Source organism: Capricornis sumatraensis, chromosome X (assembly GCF_032405125.1).
Source record: "Capricornis sumatraensis isolate serow.1 chromosome X, serow.2, whole genome shotgun sequence".
NCBI lineage: Eukaryota > Metazoa > Chordata > Mammalia > Artiodactyla > Bovidae > Capricornis > Capricornis sumatraensis.
In genome coordinates this window covers 56,423,993-56,447,845 of record NC_091092.1, presented here as the reverse complement: position 1 = coordinate 56,447,845, position 23,853 = coordinate 56,423,993, and the positions used below count along the sequence as shown (strand labels likewise).

General features: G+C 48.8%; 1 protein-coding gene and 1 pseudogene across 1 annotated transcript; both read left to right on the top strand.

The window, feature by feature from the left end:
• Positions 1-940: 940 nt before the first annotated feature.
• Positions 941-2,156, top strand: LOC138070681 (melanoma-associated antigen 8-like; annotated as a pseudogene).
• Positions 2,157-5,847: 3,691 nt separating this feature from the next.
• Positions 5,848-6,639, top strand: LOC138070748 (melanoma-associated antigen 8-like). Its single transcript, XM_068961960.1, has one exon. It carries the CDS (start codon positions 5,848-5,850, stop codon positions 6,637-6,639), a length of 792 nt encoding a protein of 263 aa, XP_068818061.1.
• Positions 6,640-23,853: the final 17,214 nt, after the last annotated feature.

Here is a 23,853-nt window from a genome sequence, read left to right as displayed (position 1 = left end):
CCAGATGTAATGTCACTGATCCCGATGGGAGTGAAGTGAGGGCCTGGGTCAGGTGCCCGGGTTCAGGTCAGCAGAGTGAAGGAACCCAGCTGTGCTAGAACCCTGAGGGGGGCTCTGGGGCTCCAGGACAATCCAGGTCATCACTGCTCTCAGACCTGGCAGGGTTGTGGGAATGAGCCCCCTACTTCCGCTTGCCTCTCGGGCTCCTGGCGAGAATCCAGGTCCTGCCCGGGGGCAAGGTGAGGTGCCTAAGGAGAGCTGAGGGGACCCGAGGGGGGATTGAGAGACCCCACAGTCCCCGCCCCTGAAGTCGGCCATGGGGGCCCTTGGGGTGAGAAGTGCACACTAGGGCTCTCTGCCCTCTTCACGTGCGGGTCTCTGAGAGACTGGGAGCGGCAGGGCCTCAAAATGGAGGACGGGATAAGCCCGGGTCCTGCCTGAGGTCCAGGCTCCATGAGAGGAAGGAATGAGGCAGTTAGACCCAACATGGGGAGGGATCCTTGCCTCTGATGGTCTTGGAGGCCGCAGAGTGGGGTGAAGAGGGTGAGCAGTTTCTTGACCTCTGGCTTAGGGACCTCAAAACCTGAGGCGATCAGGCGGTGGGCTGAGGCTTCAGGTCCAAAGAGGGTGGACTTGCCGGACACCGATGGAGGACGAGCAGACCCCTGCCAGGCAGGATGTGAGGAGGAGTTGAGGACCCTCAGGAGGCCCTGGGCAGTGCGGCCACATGTGGGGACTCTTAGTGCTTTCTGTTCAGACTCTGGTCTTGTTCTGAGTTTCCATGCAGGCCCCCAGAGAGGTGGGACCAGGTCGTGCCAGGAGAAAGGTGAGCACTACAAGTGAGCCCTGAGGGGACCACCCACCACACAACTGGGGGACCTCAAAGAGTCCACCCCTTGTACTGTCACGGAAGGCTCAGGGCTGTGCTATACGACACCACTGTGGTATACCCTCTATTTCTCTCACAGGGGATCCAGGAACCAGGAGGTGAAGGCAGAGGTCTGAGGACCATGTCCAGAGGTCAGAGAACAGAAGAGGTCCAGGCAGTGCCAGGAGTCAAGGTGAGGCGGGTACACTGAGTGTGCACCAGGGGCTCCCCATCCCAGAACATAGGGGAGCCCACAAGGGCCTAATCTCCACACCTTGTCAGCCCTGGAAATCTCAGTCTGTGCTGACTGCACTCTGAGGAGCCACCTCACTTCCTCCTTCAGGTAGCCAGGGGACTGACAGCACCCATGAAGAGGAGACCTGTACATGGTCTGTGTCAGACTGCCCAGGACGTGGTTCTCATCAGAGGCCGCTCTCATCCTCTCCCTCCCCCAGGCCCATGGTCCCCATCTGTCCCCCTGCCTTATTCCTGTCTGTGCTTCGATCCTAGGCATTGCACTTGGGATCGAGATGAGTGAGCTGAGCAAGCCCGAGGAAGACCTTCAGGACCCAGGCGAGGCCCAGGACCCAGAGGAGGAGCAACTCTTGGGGGCTGAGGCAGGGGAGGCTGCATCCGCCCTGGTCTCCTCCCCGCCAGTCTCCCTTGCAGTGGCCTTGTCCCAGGAAGCTCTGAATGAGATGCTGGTTAACCTAATGAAGTTTCTTGCTCTTCAAGTATCAGGCCAAGGAGCTGGTCTGTGGCATTGAGGTGAAGGAGGTGGACCCCATGGAGCACATCTACATCATGGTCTCCACGCTGGGATTCACCTGCGATGCAATGCTGAGCAGTGGGCAGGGCTTGCCCAAGGCTGGTCTCCTGGTGCTCGTCCTCAGCCTGATCATGCAGAATGGAGACCGTGCCCCTGTGGAGGAAGTCTGGGGAACACTCAGCAGATTGAGTGTGTGTTAGGAGTGAGCAATGCGTCTTTGGGGAGCACAGGCCACTGCTGACCCATGTGTGGGTACAGGAGGGGTACCTGGAGTACCAGCAGATGCCTGACAACGACTCTCATCGATACGAGTTCCTGTGGGGTCCCTGGGCCTATGCAGAGACCAACAAGTAGGAAGTCACGGAGTATCTGCTCAGAGTCAGCCAAAGGTTTTCCAGAGCCTTCCCACCCCTGTCTGCAGAGACTGTGAGGGAGGAGAAGAGGAGTCCTGACCCAGAGAAGCTGCCAAACTGATCCTTCCCTCTGTGACTGAAGAGGGAGCAGTCAGCTTTCTCAGTAGTGATGGCATGGGCCACTGGGGAACCCGGTGTATAACAGCTTTGTGTTCCTTTTCTCTGCGATGATGTGGAAATAAATCTCTTTTTTAAATGAATTTTTCCAATGTGTTTTCTCAGCTTAAGCCTTAATAGACTTCAGTATCTAACTTCGTGAATGACATTGATCACACATGTATTTGTACTTAGCCAGTTAAAGGACCAGAGTTTTGCTGTTTTGTAAAAGAGATTGGGAACTCTCCCATTTTATTTTGTGACCCTGAGCAAGATAACATGGAATTGGAATTACAACTATTTTGGATATGTGAACTTACTAGCAGTATATAGTTGGCGGAAGAAGTGGAAAATAAAAAATGATTGTAGTGAATTCTTGATCCTTATAGTTTTTGTCTGTCCTTCTCTAGAGCTAATCCATATCTGTTTACTCAGATTTTGCCAGGTTATTATTTAAGAAAGTAGAAGAAAATAGATGAGATTAATAGCCCCCTTCTCACTGGTTCATTTATTCCACAGAACTTCATGGATCCTCTGCTCTGTGGAAGGCCCTGTGTTAGCAGTGAGGACACTGGGAGAAGCAGGGCACCACCACATCCCATGTGTGCTGGTATCTGGGATGGGGTGGAAAGATGTTCCGGATGCAAGTGGTGCCACATCCATGGGGCTGAGCTCCCAAGAAGCAGGAAGGGCTCCTGCATGAGTGACTGATGGAAGCTCTGTCCAGGTGCCATCCATTCAGGGCCAAGGGTGAGGACCTGGGCTCCTCCCAGTGGCACAGTCAGAAGGTGGGTGTTCTTAGGAGAACTACTCTCTTCCTAGAGCCCTCCAGGAATAGTTATGATGTAGACAGGGTGGAAGAGGAAGGAGCATTTTGGATTCTGGGCACTGCAGATGGTATCCTGGGAGTGGTACAGCCAGAGGGACTGAGGAGGGTGGAGAGCCCTGGGAGCAAGGGGCAGGGATGCAGCCTAGGAGTCTGGAGCTGAGCTTCAAGGCAGAACCACATGAAGACCACACAGTCCTCACGCTCTGCCCTCCTTCTGGGGTCCATCCGTCTCTCCCTTTCCCTTCATCACATGGCAGGGCTGGGTCAGGAGAAGAGGAGACATGTGGATGGGGAACTGGTGCCTGAACCTCTACGGAGAGGAGCGCAAAGTGCCAGGTGGGAACCATGGCTCATAGGTCACTAGGACTGTTATGCTATCTCCTGGGGGAACCATCTTCCTTTGGGAAGAGCATGTCCTGTCACCACCATTAATAGAGTAACCAGTAGCCACATGAGGCTGGGTAGTGTGAACTCAAATGTGCTTAGTGTGTCCCAGAGCCTGACCATCTGCCTTAATATAATGTGAAGTCAAATGTAAATAGTTAGAAGTGGGTAACGGCTAGATAGCCCCACTGAGGAACTGCAGAACCTACACGGGGGACCAGAAGCACAACTTCCCTTGTGGGTCACTGGGAGTGGTGGTAGGTGGGGTCACTGTTTCCTCTGGTTCCAGGGCCATATATCTTACTCAGTGGGGGAGCTAATGACGACAGATGTGGAGTTTGTCCAGTCCCTGGAAGGTGAAACCCCAGCACCGCGGGCTCTCATATCCCAGTGTGCACCTCACACGTTCTTCGTAGAGGCCGTTCCACTGGCCCAGGAGACCAGCAGCTCTGGAAGCTGTGGTCTCAGGGCAATGAGGGCTTTGGTGTAAGGGTCCAGCCTTGGGTAAACTTAGGGACATCCTGTACCTTCCAGAGCTCAAGATGAGGACCCTGAGGAGGACACAAAGACCCCTTAGATCCCACCCCTGCTGTCAGCCCTAAGCATCCCTGGTGGCAGCATGAGCACTTGGCAGTGTGTCCTAGCTTTGGCATCCCTGTCTCTGGCAGGTTGGGGCCCCGCTTGAAAGGGGCGGGCCTTAGAAGGAGAAGGGGAGGATCTTAGGTTCTGAAGAAGTCCGGGTGAGGACCCTGAGGAAAGACTGAGGGGAACCTGGACCCCATCACAGAGTGGGCTCAGGGAGCACATAGGGTGGGATGAGCACATGCCGCATTTCCTGACATCCGGGTCTCGGAGAGACTGGGGACCCGGCATAGGCGGCAGGGCCTCAGGTGGGCAGAGAGAATTCCAGGTCCTGTGGGGTAAGCAGTTGAGGTCGCTGAGGGGGGACTAGGGGACCCTTGACCTCAAAGAAAGCTCTCTGTTGTCGGTCCTTGGAGACCGTGAGGCAGGATAAGAACAACAGGCATGGTCTGACTTCCTGACATCCGGGTCTCAGAGAGACGGCACGTGGTATAAGGGGCGGGGCCTCAGCGCGGGAGAGGAGAGAATCTGAACTTGTACTCGGAGACAAGGTAAGGCCTTGACGAACGATAAGGGGACCCCCAAAGAGTACTGATGGAGCCCCACAGATCCCTGCCACCCGCCCTGGGAGACCCTGGGGTGAGAAGAGCACACTACACCTGTCCTGACTTTCTGACATCCGGGTCTCAAGAGAGACCGGGGCGCTGGTGTGCGGAGCCAGGCCTCAGAGTGGGGGAGGACAGGGCTCCGGTCCTACCGGGAGTCAAGGTGAGGACGCTGAGGGAGGAGTGAGGGGAGCGGGACCCCAGAACAGAGGGGACCCTGGTAGTCCCCAGGCAGGACGACCTCATGCCGCATTTCCTGACATCGGGTCTCAGAGAGGCGGGGGACCGGGTGAGAGCGGCGGGGCCTCAAAATGGAGGACGGGCCAATTCCAGGGCCTGCCTGGAATCCAGGCTGCAGGCGGGGAAGGACTGAGGCAGTTAGACCCCAACACAGGGAGGGATCGTTGCCCTTGATGGGGGTCTTAGAGGTCCCGGAGCGGGTTGAGCAGGATGAGCAGTTTGTCGACCTCTGGCTTAGGGGCCTGGGGAGGTGAGGTGCTCAGGCGGAGGGTGGAGGCTTCAGATCCGCGGAGGGTGGACTTCCCGGAAAGAGCCATACCCACCCTTGTGGTCAGTGCTGGGAGTCCAGGCTGGACGTGAAGTGGGGACCGAGCATCTCCCCAGCCTACGACCCGCGGGAGGCCCTGGGCAGGTGCAACCACATGTGGGGCCCCTTAGCGCTTTCCTTTCGGACTCGGGTCTTGTTTTGAGTTACTCTGCAGGCCCCCAAAGGGCAGGGTCCAGGCTGTGGCAGGGGAAAGGTGGGCACTACAAGGGAGCTATAAGGGGACCATTTCCCCCACAACTGGGGGGCGGGGCTCAGAGTCCAGGGGTGTGCCACAATCTACCCCCGAGGGCCCCCCTCCATTTTTCTCACAGGGGCTCCAGGAACCAGGAGCAGAGGTCTGAGGCCTGTGTCCAGAGATCAGAGAAAAGAGGAGGTCCAGGCAGTACCAGGAGTCAAGGTGAGGAAGGTGGATGAATGAGCACCAGGGGCTCCCCATCCCAGAACAGAGGGGACCCCACAAATCCCTAATCCCCCCACCACGTCAGCCCCAAAACCTCTGGCTGTGTTGGCTGCACCCAGGAGAGCCACTGCCCTTCCTCCTTCCGGTAGCTGGGGGTCAGACCGCCCAGAAGGACGGCCGCTGTGAGGCCGAGAGCGCCCCTCAAGAGGAGGCCTATAAGTGGCCTGTGTCGACCACCCAGGGTGTATTTCTTAGCTGAGGCCCATGGTCCACAGTGTCCCCTGCCTCACTCTTGTCTGTGGTTTGATTCCAGGTATCGTGCTCGAGGTCAAGATGAGTGAGCTAAGGAAGCCCAAGAAAGACCTTCAGGACCCAGGCGAGGCCCAGGGCCCGGAGGAAGCACAGCTCTTGGGGGCTGAGGGAGGGGAGGCAGCAACCCCCTCAGCCTCTTCCCGCCCAGTCTCTTTATGCGCCGCTGAGGAGGCCTTGCCCCAGGAAGCTCTGAATAAAATGGTGGCTAACATGGTGAAGTTACTGCTCTGCAAGTATCGAGCCAAGGAGCCAACCTCTGATGCCGAATTGCTGCATACGGTCCTCGGAGGTAACCAGGAGCACTTCCCGGAGGTCTTCCGCCAAGCGGTTGAATGCGTTCTGCTGGTCTTTGGTATAGATGTGAGGCAGGTAGAAACTGCGCCCATCTACATCATGGTTCCCTGCCTGGGCCTCACCTGTGATGTGATACAGAGCGGTGAGCAGGGCCTGCCCAAGGCCGGCCTCCTGGTGGTGGTCCTCAGCCTGATCCTCCAGAATGGGGATCGCGGCCCTGAGGAGGAGATCTGGAGAGCACTCAACAAGATGGGAGTGTATGTTTGGAAGGAGCACTCTATCTTTGGGGAGCCCAGGGAGCTGCTGACCCAAGTGTGGGTGCGAGAGGGGTACCTGGAGTACCGGCAGGTGCCTGACAGCGACCCTGCTCGCTTCGAGTTCCTGTGGGGTCCCCGGGCCTTTGCGGAGACCAGCAAGGAGAAATTCACAAAGTATCTGCTCAGGGTCCACCGAAGGGCTTTTAGGTCCTTCCCATTCCCTTCTGCAGAGGCTGTGAGGGAGGAGAAAGAGGGGTCCTGAGCCAGAGCAGCAGCCAGGCTGATCCTTCCCTCTGTGATTGAAAAGGGAGCAGTCAGCCTTCTCAGGAGTGATGGCCTGGGCCACTTGGGAAACCCGGTGTGTAGCATTTTTAGGTTCGTGTTCTCTGCGATCTCTGTTTTCTTTAGGAATTTTTCAAATGTGTATTTCAGCTTAAGGCTTAATAACCTTCAGTATCTAACTTTGTGAATGACATTGATCACACATGTATTTGTACTTACCCAGTTTAAGGACTACAGTTTTGCTGGTTTTTAAAAGAGTTTGGGAACTTTCCAATTTTATTTTGTGACCCTGAACATGGTAACATGAGATTGGAATTATAAGTATTTTGGAAATGTGAACTTACCTAGCAGTAAGGTACTTGGTGAAAGAATAAGAAAATAAAATGTGATTATAGTGAAATCTTGCTTCTTATACTTTTTGTCTGTCATTTTATACAGCTAAGCTATCTCAGGTTATTTGGGTTTTCCCAGGTTATTATTTAAGAAAGTAGGAGAAAACTAATCCAACTAAATAAGGCCCTGCTCCCGGCTCATTTATTCCACAGGACTTCAGGGAGCTCGTGCTCTGTGACAGGCCGTGTTAACAGTGGGGACACTAGGAAGAGCAGGCCACCCCCACACTGGGAGTGATCATCTAAGAGCTGCAGCCACATGAGGAAGGTGGAGCGACATCCCCTAGTCCCAGGACAAGGCAACACGGGGCGGGGCAGTGGGGCTCCAGGAGAAGCCCTCGAGTGTCAGTGCCTGAGCCAGGGCAGTTTGGGCTTTGGGAAGCTGGGTTCCTTCTGTGGGAGGTGATCGAGATGAGGCTGGGTGGTGGCAGTACCAGACCTCTCGACAATGTCTTATGGGTGAGAAGAAAATTTGAAATAGGACATACACAATAGAAGTTCTTCTTCACTTGGAGATGAATCTCCTGGGTCCAAAAGAGAAAGTGCACTTTGATCAGAATCAAGTAGACTCCTGGTTTTTCTGCCTGAGTGTAAATACACTTGAAAGGTTCCAAATGAGACATGAGTGGATTTGGGTTGGCACACAATCTTCTCAGTCTCAGGGTTTATAGCTGAAGACATTTCAGTTACCATGTTGCAGAAACTGGTACTCGAGAATCCAAGCACGACACTAGGAGATTTGGATAACTCAGGTTTATTATGCCGGCAGGCACAGAGGAGTCAACACTCCAAGCTCTGAGCCCCGATCAAAGGGATTGCAGAGTTTTCATAGACAGACTGTAGTGGGCAACACTAGCTGTTAATAGGGTGGTTTAAACTAAGGGTTTCTCACGCTTGGGAACAGTGGTCAAGATGAGGAGGGGGACGCCTGACCTGCACAGGCATGATTAAGCAGGTTTGCAGGGCAAAGAGCAGGACAGGGGTGAGTGAGATGAACTCCAGTTTCTAGCATTGCAAGTTCCCGCTTCCTGAGACTACAGGACCCAGGTGATCTAGACTTTGCAAGGGGGAAGCTGAGTTACAGAGGCAGAAGGAGAAGGAGGTCGTGTAAAATGTTAACTTTTCCTCTTCATTCCCCACTCGATGCTTCTATCACTCATTGTAGAAAGCATCGTTCCGTGTTTTTGGTAGGACATTCCAAGCTCCCCATCATTTAGGGAGAGTGTACTGAATTATTCCCATTTGTAACTTTGTGGATTCAATCCGAGAGCTTATGAACTGGGTAATAGCATAGAGAATACAAGGGCCAAACAAGAGCACTGCAAAGAGCATGAAGAGAGGACCTGTTAAAGGGAGAAGCCATGATGCCCAGCTCCAGATATTGCTCCAATTACCCCAAGAATTAGCTAGCTTTTCTCTCTTTTTATGATTTGTTCTCGTTGATGTTGGGCCATGTTCCTGACTATTTCTGACTGGTGTATATAAAAGCAGGATTCTTCATTCAAGAAGAGGCAGCTGAAAAGGCAGACACTTTTCAACTGTCAGTAGGTCTGATGCTGCTGCTGCTAAGTCGCTTCAGCCATGTCTGACTCTGTGCGACCCCATGGACTGCAGCCTACCAGTTTCCTCCGTCCATGGGATTTTTCCAGGCAAGAGTACTGGAGTGGGTTGCCATTGCCTTCTCCAGTCAGTTGGTCTAGACCTCTCTTATTTGGCAAAACCACCTCAGCCAGGGAGTCTAGTTGGTCCTGTAAGGCCACTAAAGATTTGGCCACTCTCCCAATGTCGTCTGTGAAGTCTTCGGATAGTGTATGATAAGAGGTGGTTGATGAAGCAATTCCTCCCATTCCCATACCTATCCCAGCCATGATTCCCAGACTAGCTAGTAGGGGTATAAATTGGATGACTCTTTTTGACGGCACATGTGCTGCCAGAGGTACGGTGGGAGTCTGGTTGTTAGGGACAATATTCATCTGGGGAGTGAGGAAAGCTAGGGTGCAGATACCCACCTAATTGACAGGTAGACGTAAGTAAGCATCTGTCCCACAAACAAAGAAAAGGCCTTGATGGGGGCGGCACCATCTATAACAGCAAGGGACACCCAGTGGCTGCAAAGCAGCCTGCACATAACAGATAACTGAAGACTTGCAAAAGGTTTTCTCCCCATCTTTGGGTTGTCATGGCTGTAGCAACTGAGCCTATCGTGAAGGGGCATCAGTTATACTGTGGAGCAATTTAGTTAGTAGGGAGAATCGATCGTAAGAGACTTCCAGTAAGAATGAAGCTTCCCATTACAGTGAGATAACAGACAGTTAACTAAATTCTGACCCAAATCCTAGTCCTGGGGTGCGACAGAAGCTAGTCCTGTGGCGAAGAGCACAGAAATAACAGCAATCAGGGATAGAGTCCAGGGTTGACAATGAAAATCCATTGATATTTTGATAGCCAGATCCTGAAGCTTCTGCCATGTGTTGACCAGCTAGCTGCCGGAGTGTGGCTGGAGCAAGGATGAAGAATCCTCAAGCTTCTGCTGTGCATGTACTTAGTCAGCTTCCGGAGTGACTAGAGCAGAGCTCAGCATCCTTCGCGGGTGAGGGTCGTTGTTTCTGAAATAGATCTTGAGGAGCTTTTTGGGGTCCTGAACTGCTTTCCAGGTGTCCTCATTACAGGAAGCCACTGCCTTCGTGACTCTGGTGTGGTGGATCCAGGGGATGATGCCTGTAACTTTAACAGTAGTAGGGGTTGCCAGGATGGCCGTGTGAGGGCCTGTCCAAACTGGCTGAAGTGGCTCCTTTTTCCAGTCTTTAACCCATACCTCATCTCCCGGCTGACAGGGGTGAACCCAATTGCCCAGTGGAATGGGTGTCCTTTCTCAGGTTTCTTAGGCGATATGGCGGAAGACTTTCCAGGGCCTGGGGGTGTTGGGACATCTCCAGGTCAGCTAGTTGTTGATGGTCTCCTTTGAGCTTTCTTATCACTGGGGGTGGTCTCCCGTATAAGATCTCAAAAGGAGAATAGCCTGAGGTCCTCAGGGTGCACTTAGGGAGGGCAATGAGAGTCCACAGGCTAAGGCAGCTTGTTCTAGTGTTGTCTGAGCATTGGCCAGGGGATATTTTTGTCGTACTACTACTTGGAGAAACAAACTTAACAAGAATGTTAAAGATATATTGCCCAAAGATTAATAGAAGTAGGAAAGCTGCTGAGGTGCAACCAGGAGAACCAGGTCCAGACATTGGTTCGTGACATTAGTGTTTCTCTAGGTGGGAGAAGATGCAAGAAGTTGGACTCATAAAAATCTTTACCTGAAAATATCTGACTATCTGAAGGCCTGTTTTCCTGGGTTTTTCCCAGAGCACAGAATGCCTTATTTTTTGTCTCCACCCTGAACTCCTTTCAAGGAGGTGTTGAAGGTCAGCATCTTGTAGTGGTCATGATTCAGTCTTTGTAGAGGCAGCTGGCAAGGGCCAACTTCCAGTCAGCAGGGCCCCTTCATAGTCATAGTTGACCATGTTTGGGAGACATTTCATGGTCATTGTGTCCTGCAGTGCTGGGAAGGCTCATTCCCAGGTCTAACAAAGATTCCATTGACAGACTGCTCAGTGTGTTGTCACTAGACCAGGCCTTGTAAGTAGCAAAAGTCTCTGGACCATACCTGTCTTACTAGCTTCTTGGTCCAGGAAAATGTTTCCTCTTGTTCCTTATTCCCATATCTAAAGTTACATTATTACAGTTAATGGTCTCATATGGAACTGCATATCGGCATTTTATCACAGGCTCTGTCACACATTTGGTAACATAAGAAATTATCTTCTGAAACAAGCTACATAGAAAATAATATAGCTAGCAGTTATTAGTAAGGTCACAAGCAAGAATTTAAGTCAAGAACTTTCATTGGGGATAGCCCGGTATACCCCAGGTCACCTGTCTCAGTTAAATGATTACAGCCAAGTGCTAATCTCCTGGTTGTACATCATGGAGCATCTGACCTTTATCCAAAGACTGGCTGCTGAGGTAAGCTTTAAAAATAATCTTGAGTGTCCTTCTTAATAATTTAATTGAACCTTTTAGCAATATAACATAACAAGGAACTATCTCAGAAGTGAGTCTTAGTAGCAGAGACCTTAATTAACAAAACTAGAACTTAATATTTAATGAAACATGATTTTTTTGGAGAATTCATGTGAGGGCATTAACACTGTAGCCAGGTAAGTCTTTAACCCATCAAATAAAAATGAGGTCTGTCAGGGAGCCGGGAAAAGCTAAGCAACTTTCTTGGATTTCCCATAGCCCTGGATCTTTGATTTTTAGCTATTGTCTATTTATTTTTAATTTCCTGATTTAAAAGGAGACTGTCACCATGTTTTAAGGACATCAGGATAGCAAAAGTCTAACCTTGAAGGGTTATTTTTTGTTGAAGCAGAATGAGCTTTGTCTACATGTACCATAATCTTAAATAATGTTTATTTACACTACTAAAGTAACAAAAAGATTTTTAAAACAAATAAAAATCACTTAAAGGCAAATAAATTTATAATCTGTTATCAAAAGCTGAATTTTAAGAAGACTTTCTTCTCTAAACAGAGAGAAGACTAAATTCTAGTCTGGTACCAGCTTACTGTTAATAACAAAATTTGTTTATCTGTTTAATCTTAGAAAGTCTTTTCCATACATCTTGAAGAACTAGCAGTATTCTTCTAAATGCATGGGAGTAAATTCATAGAAGACATGATTAAAATCTGATTCTATTGCGATTGACAAGGAAACCTGGTCATAACATTTTAATATGGACATGGAGCAACAGATTGGTTCCAAATAGGAAAAGGACTACATCAAGGCTGTATAATGTCACCCTGCTTATTTAACTTATATGCAGAGAACATCATGAGAAACACAGGGCTGGAAGAAGCACAAGCTGAAATCAAGATTTCTGGGAGAAATATCAATAACCTCAGATACGCAGATGACACCACCCTTATGGCAGAAAGTGAAGAACTAAAGAGCCTCTTGATGAAAGTGAAAAAGTTGGCTTAAAGCTCAACATTCAGAAAACTAAGATTATGGCATCCAGTCCCATCACTTCATGGCAAACAGATGGGGAAACAGTGACAGACTTTATTTTTTTGGGCTCCAAAATCACTGCAGATGGTGATTGCAGCCATGAAATTAAAAGACGCTTACTCCTTGGAAGGAAAGTTATGACCAACCTAGACAGTATATTCAAAAGCAGAGACATTACATTGCCAACAAATGTCCATCTAGTCAAGGCTATGGTTTTTCCAGTGGTCATGTATGGATGTGAGAATTGTACTGTGAAGAAAGCTGAGTGCTGAAGAATTGATGCTTTTGAACTGTGGTGTTGGAGAAGACTCTTGAGAGTCCCTTGGACTGCAAGGAGATCCAACCAGTCCATCCTAAAGGAGATAAGTCTTGGTGTTGATTGGAAGGACTGATGCTAAAGCTGAAAGTCCAATATTGTGGCTACCTCATGCGAAGAGTTGACTCATTGAAAAGACTCTGATGCTGGGAGGGATTGGGGGCAGGAGGACAAGGGGACAACAGAGGATGAGATGGCTGGATGGCGTCACTGACTCGATGGACATGAGTTTGAGTGAACTCCAGGAGTTGGTGATGGACAGGGGGGCCTGGTGTGCTGCAATTCATGGGGTCGCAAAGAGTTGGACACAACTGAGCGACTGAACTGAACTGACCTGATTTGTTGCTTCTTGACATGCATACAGGTCTCACGAGACAGGTAGGATGGTCAGAGATTCCTATCTCCTTAAGAATTCTCCAAACTTTGTTCTGATCCATACAGTTGGGATTCCCTGGTAACTCAGCTGGTAAAGAATGTGCCTGCAATGCAGGAGACCCCGGTTTGATTCCTGGGTTAGGTAGATCCCCTAGAGAAGGGATAGGCTACCCACCCCAGTGTTCTTGGGCTTCCCTGGTGGCTCAGCTGGTAAAGAATCCGCCTGCAGTTCTGGAGACCTGGGTTCGATCCCTGGGTTGGGAAGATCCTCTGGAGAAGGGAAAGGCTACCCACTTCAGTATTCTGGCCTGGAGAATTCCATGGACTGTGTAGTCCCTGGGTTCGCAAAGAGTCGGACATGACTGAGCGACTTTCATTTCACACAGTCAAAGGCTTTAGTGTAGTCAATGAAACAGAGGTAGATGTCCCTCTGAAATTCCCTTGCTGTCTCTATGATCAGAAGAATGTTAGCAATTTGATCTCTGGTTCCTCTTGACACTGGATATGAGCCTTTGTTACTTCTCACAAGGACTTCAGGAACCTAGAGGTGAAGACCTAGGTCTGAGAATGTGTCCTGAGGTCACAGAATACAAGGTCCAGGCAGTGTGAGGAGTCAAGGTGAGGTGGGGGCTCCCCATCCCAGATTAGATGGAACCCAACATGCCGCAAATCACTTCCCTCCTCATCCCATGAAACACTGGCTATGCTGGCTGCAACCTCAGGAGCCATCTCACTTCCTCACTTGATAGTGGAAAGTCGACCAAGGAGGAACACCTGTGTGAGGCCCAAGAGCAGCCCTCAGGAGGAGATCTGTAAGTGGCCTGAGTCAGAGCAGTCCAGGGCATGTCTCTCAACGGACCACTTACTGCTCCTCTGGGTCCCGCTCCGCCCCCACCCCCGCCCCGCCCCTCCGCCAGGCCCGAGGTCCCCGTCTGTCCCCTGCACTTTGCCTGGGGTGGGGTAGAAATGTATTTTGGAGGCAGGTGGTGCCACATCCATGGGCCTGAGCTCCCAAGAAGCAGGAAAGGCTCCTGACTGACCGACTGATGGAAGAGCTGTCCAGACGCCATCTGTTCAGGGCCAAGAGGGAGGACCTGGGTTCCTCCCAGTGGCACAGTCAGAAGGTGGGTGTTTTTCCAAGGACTGCTGTTCTCCTAAAACCCTCCAGGACAGTTGTGATGTAGACAGGGTGGAAGAGGAAGGAGCATTTTGGATTCTGGGCACTGCAGATGGTGTCCTGGGGGTGATACAGCCAGAGGGACTGAGGATGGTGGAGAGCCCTGAGCCAAGGGGTAGGGATTGAGAGAGTCAATTCCCAGGCAGGTTGATGACAAGTCCAGGTTCCCTGAGGAGGAGAAAGGGGTCTGGGGCTCTCAAGGAGGAGATAGGGGTCTGAATTCTCAAGGAGGAAGAAGGGACAAGTGTTTTTCGCCTTTACATTTCTTGGTCTTAGTCACATAAAATGTTTTTTCCTTTAAGCCTCAAACTGATGAGTACACAACAAACAACTCAGCTTAAACTCTGTCCTAGGGATTATACAGCAACAATGCTTGAGGACAATTTCTCCTACCGGAAAACCTTCTGACTGACTAATCCTGCTATTTTAGAATGTGTATTACGGGAGTGGGTCTGGTAGGATCTTTTTATTTTTAAGTTCTAGTCCTGTTATCCTAAAATGTAAATTGTGAGAGTGGGTCTGGTAAGATTTTTACAACCTTGAGACAGTCCTTTGATTAACTGTAATAACCAATTATAACAAAGTATATAACTCCCTTGGTAACACCAGCAAAGGGGGCACTCTCCGTCCCCCTTCTGATGTCTATGTCAGAAGCTTTCTCTGTCCCTTTTCTTACTTTAATGAAACTCCGCTACACAAAAGCTCTTGAGTGATCAAACCTGGCCCCTGGTCCCAAAGCTAAATCTTCTTCTTCGGAGATCATGAATCCAACATAATTCACCATAAGCTATCAGGATGCAGCCTAGGAGTTTGGAGCTGAGCTTCAAGCCAGAACCACGTGAGGACCACACAGTCCTCGCCCTCTGCCCTCCTTCTGGGGTCAATTCTTCTTTCCCCTTCCGTTCCCTACGTGGCAGGGCCAGGCCAGGAGAAAAGGAGACACAGAGATGGGGAACTGGCCTAAGAGCCTCTGGGGATGGTGAGAAAGCAGCTGGGGTCCACAAGACTGTGAAGGTCATTTATACCAAAGCAGCCTCTGGAATCTCGGGTTCCTTCTCTAACCAGCACAGTCGTGAAACAAACCACTCTGTTTGCACACCAGGAGGAGCTGGAGTCCTGTGTATTTCTCCCTTTTTCATGAAATGTCACACTCTGCACGGCTCCTGATGTGAGTGGGGGTGGTGGACTTCAAACAAGGGGCCACCCTTCAGGAAACAAAGTCCAGGAATCCCTTCCTGCCACCTGCTCACTTTAGCTCTCAGAGCAGCACCCTTCCATTGTCTCAGAGCCCTTCGGTCCTCCTGATGGTGTGTTGGAGGCAGCGACCCAAGTGGACCTCCAAGGATGGGGGCACCCTGTCCCTGGTGTCCAGCCCAGAGCTCATGTCACCCCTACTATGGACCCCTTGCCCCCACTGTCTCCAACCTGGCCTCACTCTCTGCATCTCGGAGCTCTACGCTTCCTGTCCCTGTCCAGACAACCTCCCAGCCAAAAGTGGCTGCAGGGTTGGCATTCCCTCACAAGTCGTATATGAAGGTCCCCAGATAATAGTCCCCTGTCACGATTCTTGTGAATCAGATAAATGGACAGTTGAGGTCGCTTTTGGTGAGTGTCATGACGGCTAGCAAATAACAACCCTGTGCGATGTGAATAATCACAAAAGGCTATGATTATGAATAACTATTGAAATAATTCCTTAATTCCCAATCTTTGATGAAAGTGATCAGTGAGCCTGGGTGGTAGAAGACTATCCTTTCTGAGGTTTAGCCAGAAGTGTGTTGCCAGGATGGTGTGTCAGCCACCACAGAGCCAGAGAGGACCTCAGTGTCCACAAACAGGCAGTTGGAGCAGATGAAAGGCTGGAGCAGATGACAGGTGCAGTCACCAGCCTGCTCCCCAGACCCCATCATCCCCAGGCTCAAATGAAGGTGGGAAGTAGCTGGCTTCATCACACAGTCTTATTGTCCATGTGTGGGTCAGGGGCATTTCCTCACTGGAGCAGTAAAGGAACCCTGGCATTTGAAATCCAGAATGTAGTGGTTGTTCATTCTCCTCTGCATTACTGTGCAATGCACAAATATTCTAATCACAATAGCAGTGGTAAATGCTTACTAGTTCTGTTCCGTTTATTCACTGGGACAAGAAGATGATCTGACTTGTCAAAATAACCATCAGGGCACAGAAGCCTTGAAATATAGCTTTGTGATTGAGTCCAACAAAAATACGTGGGAATCATACACCTGGAACTTCTGACAGGGGCAGGGATCGCCCCTGCCCATGTCTTCAACCTCCAAAGGCTAACCCTCTGTGACTAACTTGCCTTTCATTCTGTTGTTCACTTCTACCTTAACATAATGTGAAGTCAAATGTAAATAGCTAGATGTGGCTGCTGTGGACATCCGTGCTATGGAACTACAGAAGTTACTCTTAAGAACTGGAAGCACAACTTCCCTTGTGGGTCACTGGGAGTGGCGGCAGGTGGGGTCATGAGTCACTGGGAGTGGTCGTACAGGGAGTCATAGATCTCTGGGAGTGGTGGCAGGTGGGGTCATGGGTCAGTGGAAGTGGTGATCAGCGGGGTCACTCTACCCTCTGGTTCAAGGACCATGCATCTGACTGACTGGCCAATCCATTTTCCATCATCTTTAAGCTTATATCTATTCTTGGCTCGAGCCATTTCCTTTGTCCATATATAGTGGGTCCCTAGAGGCACCATCAGAAGTTGCATCCACTGGGAGCGGATTTCTGCTTGCCCCCCGTCTCTATGGCCACATGTGGTGGAGGTGTATTGCAGAGGAGTCCATTTACACCTGCAGTTTCAGTTCAGCCAACCCACTCCTCATCTCCGCTCAGCATTTCTACACCCCCAGCACGTGGTCAGGAAAGAACTTCCTGGCCCTTTAGTCTCCAGGAATAAACTGAGGCAGAGCTGCTTGTGACACATTGGCAGGTCATATTGGGGTTTAGCTCACCTTCTTGTAATCGATGGCCCTGCTTGGGTCTGGTCTCCTCAGAGACACCACTTCTGTTTTGTGGTGGATTACTGTTGCAGTCGCCTCCCTTTGTGGGTCTGACAGAACCTAGCTCATGAGGACCAATGGCTGCATGCTGTATGCCGAGGAGGTGGCCATGTGTTCCAGTGAAAAAAAACAAACCTGGCAAAGCAGTTGCTATCGAGTGGGTGGTGGTCCACAGTCCTCCTTAGGAGCCTATAGGTTTGAGTAGGGTCCAGACCGCTGAGGAGGTATGGTGGGGCCCACCTGCCTGCATCCTTTTGGTGTTAAGGGTGTCATTAATGTTGCATATCTCCCAAACCAGAGGGAATCTTGGTTTGTATTTACTCTCACAGTCAAGGTGCAGGGAGTGCACTTGGTCTTCTCCGCTCTGATAGCTTCTATACTAATGGCCTTGTGTGCATTCAGGGCTTGTGCCCATCATCAAGCACGTCTGTTCTAATCACACATCTGCAGATGGCAGGCAGGAGCTCTCTGGGTCAGATCTAGGCCAGAACTCCATATGTTCCTGTGCACACATGCTCCCCGTCCACTGTGGACACTGACGGAGTGAAGGCCTGACTATCACTTCCCACAGCATCCCATTTCTTGATGTCTTTACAATGTTTGCATCTGTCTTGTCTTGCCCGTGTTCAGTCATGAAGGTGAATGATGTGGGTCTCTTTGTGGGACAGACTTGGGGAATGATGGCTGCACACATCTGCCAGGGTGTTTCAGAGTCTTTACTCATGAGGATCCCTCCTTCCTTTTGGTGAATGGATTCTGTGACTGACAACTGACTCAGGTCTGGGAACTGGGGAAGACCTCATGACGCTTTTGGAGCCCTCTCCTGCATCCTCCTGCTCACTCATCCTTGTTGTCTATCAGACAGCAAGGAGTCTGCCTGCAATGCGGGAGACCTGGGTTTGATCCCTGGGTGGGGAAGATCCTCTGTAGAAGGGAATGGCAACCCACTCCACTATTCTTGCCTGGAGAATTCCATGGACAGAGGAGCCTGGCAGGCTACAGTTAATGGGGTCCCAAAGAGTCAGACATGACTGAGTGATGAACATTTTCACTAGTACTATTTAAGTCACAGAATTGTGGACGGGCCATCTCTCTTGACCTTAAGAACATCATGTCCTATAAGCAAGCTCTATACCTCTCTGCAGATCAGAGCCTCTCACTGCCACATTAGTGTTGTTGATTTTACAATAATAGAGATCACATTCCTTTTCAAATTTAAGTGCCACCTGCTGAATTGAAGGGGATGTGATCAAAAACTTCCAGGTTTGTGTGTGTGTGTCTGTGTGTGTGTGTGTGTGTGTGTAGAATTACAAGAAACTGTCTCTGGAGTCGACCCCTGCACAGGAATAATGCCAGAATTTTCTGCCCACAGGAGCTGCTGTGGGCACTGTCCTCCTATGGCTTTCCAGGGTCTGACAAAGCAAATGTCACTTCTGGCACTAGTTGTGAACACACATGAGGCAGCTTGGGGATTTTGACCAATCAACCCTGTCATGACTTTAAGAGGATGGTGATTCCATATCAGGGAGGACTGAGAGCAATTGATGAAATTTAACTTTTACTCTTTATATTATTCTGAAGGAAACAGGAACGCTGGTATTACTGAGAGACAATATGAACTTGCATAGCAAAAATTCTAGCAAACCCACCAAAAATAAATAAATAAATAAAACATATAAGAACCAGTTAATGAGTTCAGCCAGTATGCAGGATATGAGATCAATGTTGTAAAAAACCAATTACATTTGTGTATAGCAGCAGTGAATCATCCCGAAGAGAACCTGAGAGAACAACTCTGTTCAGCATAGCATCCACAGGAAGGAAATTCTTCAGAAGAAGACTAATAGACAAACAAAAGATGTGTGTGACATGCACACTGAAAAGTACAAAACTTTGCTGAGTGGAGTTTACAAACATCTATAAGAGAGAGGGTCTCTCTGTTCATGAGTCAGGAGGTGCGATGCTGTCAGACGGTGGTTCCTTCCAGCGTGATGTGAGTCTCTTCAGTCCCTCCCCAAATGCCCAGAGACTTTTCTGTAAAAATGGAGAAGCTGATTCAAAAATGACGATGCAAAAGACCCAGAATAGACACAAAATGTGGTGGGGGGTGGGGGGACGATGGAAGACTTATTTGCTTCGTGATTTCAAACCCCAGAGTTATGATAGAGGCATCATGACAATACAGTTTTCTTGTAATTGTAAATGTAGAGCTCAAAGGGACAGAATTGAGAGTTCATAAATAAGCTCACTTACTTATGGTTCACGGATTTTTTTTTTTTTTCAAGGTGCTAAATCCACATGGAAAGGATAAATCCACTTTTCAACAAGTCGGGGATCCACCTGCAAAAAATGTGAGTTTGCACCACTTTCTCAGAACATTCACAAAAACTAATTCTTCTGAGAAAATGCTCATGACTTTGCCCTTAGACAATATTTTCCCAAATAGAACACTAAAGCCCAATCCCTGAAAGGAAAACAAAAATCAATACAGCGTAATTAATCGAAAATTAAAACTCTTTTCACATATCCTTGCAATGGAATTCAGATTAGGAATAAAAAGAAAAGAATGACAAATGTGTGGTATAGCATGGATCAAGGAAATAAGTCATGTGACTCCTTTTCTATGCAATTTCGAGGAAAGGCAAATCAATAGAGATGGGAAGAAGAGCAATGACCGCATGGGAGTGGGCTGGGCAATCAGGGATTAACTGTAGGTGGGCAGAGGTCATCTTCCTGAGGGATGGAAATGTCCCAAAACTGGACTGTGATGAAGGCTGCATGACTTAGGAAACTGACTAGCAATCACTGAATTGTACCTTTACCATGGGTGAATTCTAGGGTATGCAAATTACACTTCAATGAAGTTGAACAGTGCTTCTATCCGACCCCGGGCTCTCTGAGACAAGGAAGCACGTCCTAGAGCATCTGCTCAAAATCAATCAAGGGGCTTCCAGGTCCTTCCCACTCCCATCTGCAGAGGCTGAGAGGGAGGAGGAAGAGGGGCCCTGAGCCAGAGCAGCAGCCAGACTCCTTCCAGGTCCACGTGCAACAGCATGTTCTGGCAGCAGGAAGGGGGGCTGACCCTTCCCTCCGTGATTGAAGAGGGAGCGGTCAGCCTTTTCAGTCTTGAGGGCCTGGGCCAGTTGCAGGGACACGGTGTGTAGCATCTTTGGGTTCCTTCTTTCCACAGTGACATGGAGATTCATCTCTGTTTTCTTTAGAAATTTTTCAAATGTTGTTTTTTTCAGCTGAAGACTTAATAACCTTCAATATCTAACTTTTTGAATAACAATGATCACACATGTATTGATACTTACCCAGTTTAAGGATAGGAGTTTTGTTCTTTCGTGAAAGAGCCTGGGAACTCTCCTATTTTATTTTGTGACCCTGAGGAAGCTAACATTTCACTGGAATAGGAATTTTCTTGGAAATGGGAAAGAACAATAAAATTGATGGAGTCAAAAAATAGAGGAATTGGGAATTCTCTGACAGTGCAGTGGTTAGGACTCAGCACTTCACTGCTGGGTCCCAGGTTCAATCTCTGGTTGGGGAACTAAGATCCCCAAAACTGCTGGGCATGGGGGAAAAAATAAAAGGAAATAGAGAATAAAAAATAAAAGCTAATTCTAAAACCTTTTGTCATCTGTTAATCTATAAAACTAAAAGATCTATGTTTATTTGGATTTGCATTAGTTATTAAAGAAATTAGGGTAGAATTGGTTGCAGTTAATAAGTAAGTACCTTGCTCACTGGCTTATTCCTCCCCAGAGTCTCAGGGAGCCTCTGCTCTGTGGAAGGCCGTGTTAGCAGAGGGGACAGTAGAAGAAGCAGAACACGCCCACACCGAGAGCGATGGTCTAGGAGCTGCAGTCACATGAGGACGGTGGAGAGACGTCCCCTAGTCCCTCACAACAAGGCAACACAGTGGTGGGGCTCCAGAGGGAGCACTCGGTGCCTGAGGCAGGGTGGTTTGGGGCTTTGGGAAGCTGGATTCCTTCTGTGGGAGATGATTGCGATGAGGCTGGGTGGTAGTGTTGCAGTGAAATTGAAAACAAGAAGAACGAGTTGTTTTTTTTTTACCCTTTCCTGAGAAGAATATAAGGAGAACAGTGAGCAGGCCTGAACATTCCTAGTGTTTTTGTGTTTTTTTTTAAAATTTAACTGCTCCTAACTCTGCATATCTGTAACTAAGGTTTGCTTTCTGCACCCTAACTGTACAGGAGCTATAAAAGTGTGAAAGTCACTCAGATGTATCCCACCCTTTGTGATCCCATAGATGGTATAGTCCATGGAATTCTCCAGGCCAGAGTACTGGAGAGGGTAGCCATTCCCTTCTCCAGGGGAGCTTCAGGGTCTCCCACATTGCAGGTGGATTCTTAACCAGCTGAGCCACAGGGGAAGCCCAAGAATACTGGAGTGGGTAGCCTATCCCTTCTCCAGGGGACCTTCCCAACCCAGGAATTGAAGTGGGGTCTCCTGCATTTCACATGGAGTCTTTACCAGCAGAGCTACCAGGGAAGCCCACAGGAGCTATACTTCACATCTATTTTTCTTTGACTCTATGCTAAATACATCGTGCATCTGGTGTTTACCCTTACAACACCCTTCCCCTTGTAGTTACATATCAGAAAATAGGCCACAGAGTCACCAAACTGCCAGGTCAATTACTGGGTTACTGGTGCCAGTCTATGGCTGACTTTGAAGCAATGCAAGACGAAGAAATCAAGATCCTAACACCTTTGTTCCTCATCACTGAGTCCTGACTGGGAGCCCTCATCTTATATCAGCCCTTAGATTCCTCATGGACAGGGGGCTCAGTTTTTGAGGCATGACCCTACTTTGTTCCCCTCTCTGCTGGCTGAGAATGAAAGCCACCTGTCTATTGCCTCCACACTTTGTCTCCATGTTTTTTATTTGTCTTCAGTGGACAGAGAAAGCCAAGATTTTGGCCAGCTACAGTGGCAGCCCTCAGACCTGCAGACGGTGTGTCTCAAGGATGAGGGAAAGTCTGAAAGGGGACATTGCTGAGCAGTGTCCTTTTGGATCCTGGGTAAAGCCAGAGAGTTCTCTTCCTGGGGAAACAAAGGAAGTCATCCTGGGTGCCTGTCGAATTACATTTGAATGGGGTAGGGAGCTAGGTGTTCTATACCCACATCTCCAAGTGTTTCCTCAGAGGAAGAGTGACTCTGCCCTGATGTGAGGCCCAGAACCTGCTGGAAGAAGGTCTTCTTCCTTGTCTCAGAGAGCCCGGGGTCGGATAGAAGCACTGTTCAACTTCATTGAAGTGTAATTTGCATACCCTAGAATTCACCCATGGTAAAGGTACAATTCAGTGATTGCTAGTCAGTTTCCTAAGTCATGCAGCCTTCATCACAGTCCAGTTTTGGGACATTTCCATCCCTCAGGAAGATGACCTCTGCCCACCTACAGTTAATCCCTGATTGCCCAGCCCACTCCCATGCGGTCATTGCTCTTCTTCCCATCTCTATTGATTTGCCTTTCCTCGAAATTGCATAGAAAAGGAGTCACATGACTTATTTCCTTGATCCATGCTATACCACACATTTGTCATTCTTTTCTTTTTATTCCTAATCTGAATTCCATTGCAAGGATATGTGAAAAGAGTTTTAATTTTCGATTAATTACGCTGTATTGATTTTTGTTTTCCTTTCAGGGATTGGGCTTTAGTGTTCTATTTGGGAAAATATTGTCTAAGGGCAAAGTCATGAGCATTTTCTCAGAAGAATTAGTTTTTGTGAATGTTCTGAGAAAGTGGTGCAAACTCACATTTTTTGCAGGTGGATCCCCGACTTGTTGAAAAGTGGATTTATCCTTTCCATGTGGATTTAGCACCTTGAAAAAAAAAAAAAATCCGTGAACCATAAGTAAGTGAGCTTATTTATGAACTCTCAATTCTGTCCCTTTGAGCTCTACATTTACAATTACAAGAAAACTGTATTGTCATGATGCCTCTATCATAACTCTGGGGTTTGAAATCACGAAGCAAATAAGTCTTCCATCGTCCCCCCACCCCCCACCACATTTTGTGTCTATTCTGGGTCTTTTGCATCGTCATTTTTGAATCAGCTTCTCCATTTTTACAGAAAAGTCTCTGGGCATTTGGGGAGGGACTGAAGAGACTCACATCACGCTGGAAGGAACCACCGTCTGACAGCATCGCACCTCCTGACTCATGAACAGAGAGACCCTCTCTCTTATAGATGTTTGTAAACTCCACTCAGCAAAGTTTTGTACTTTTCAGTGTGCATGTCACACACATCTTTTGTTTGTCTATTAGTCTTCTTCTGAAGAATTTCCTTCCTGTGGATGCTATGCTGAACAGAGTTGTTCTCTCAGGTTCTCTTCGGGATGATTCACTGCTGCTATACACAAATGTAATTGGTTTTTTACAACATTGATCTCATATCCTGCATACTGGCTGAACTCATTAACTGGTTCTTATATGTTTTATTTATTTATTTATTTTTGGTGGGTTTGCTAGAATTTTTGCTATGCAAGTTCATATTGTCTCTCAGTAATACCAGCGTTCCTGTTTCCTTCAGAATAATATAAAGAGTAAAAGTTAAATTTCATCAATTGCTCTCAGTCCTCCCTGATATGGAATCACCATCCTCTTAAAGTCATGACAGGGTTGATTGGTCAAAATCCCCAAGCTGCCTCATGTGTGTTCACAACTAGTGCCAGAAGTGACATTTGCTTTGTCAGACCCTGGAAAGCCATAGGAGGACAGTGCCCACAGCAGCTCCTGTGGGCAGAAAATTCTGGCATTATTCCTGTGCAGGGGTCGACTCCAGAGACAGTTTCTTGTAATTCTACACACACACACACACACACA

What these genes read in the sequence shown, in the direction of transcription:
- LOC138070748 (XM_068961960.1), top strand. Translation starts at nt 5,848, where the DNA reads ATGAGTGAGCTAAGGAAGCCCAAGAAAGACCTTCAGGACCCAGGCGAG.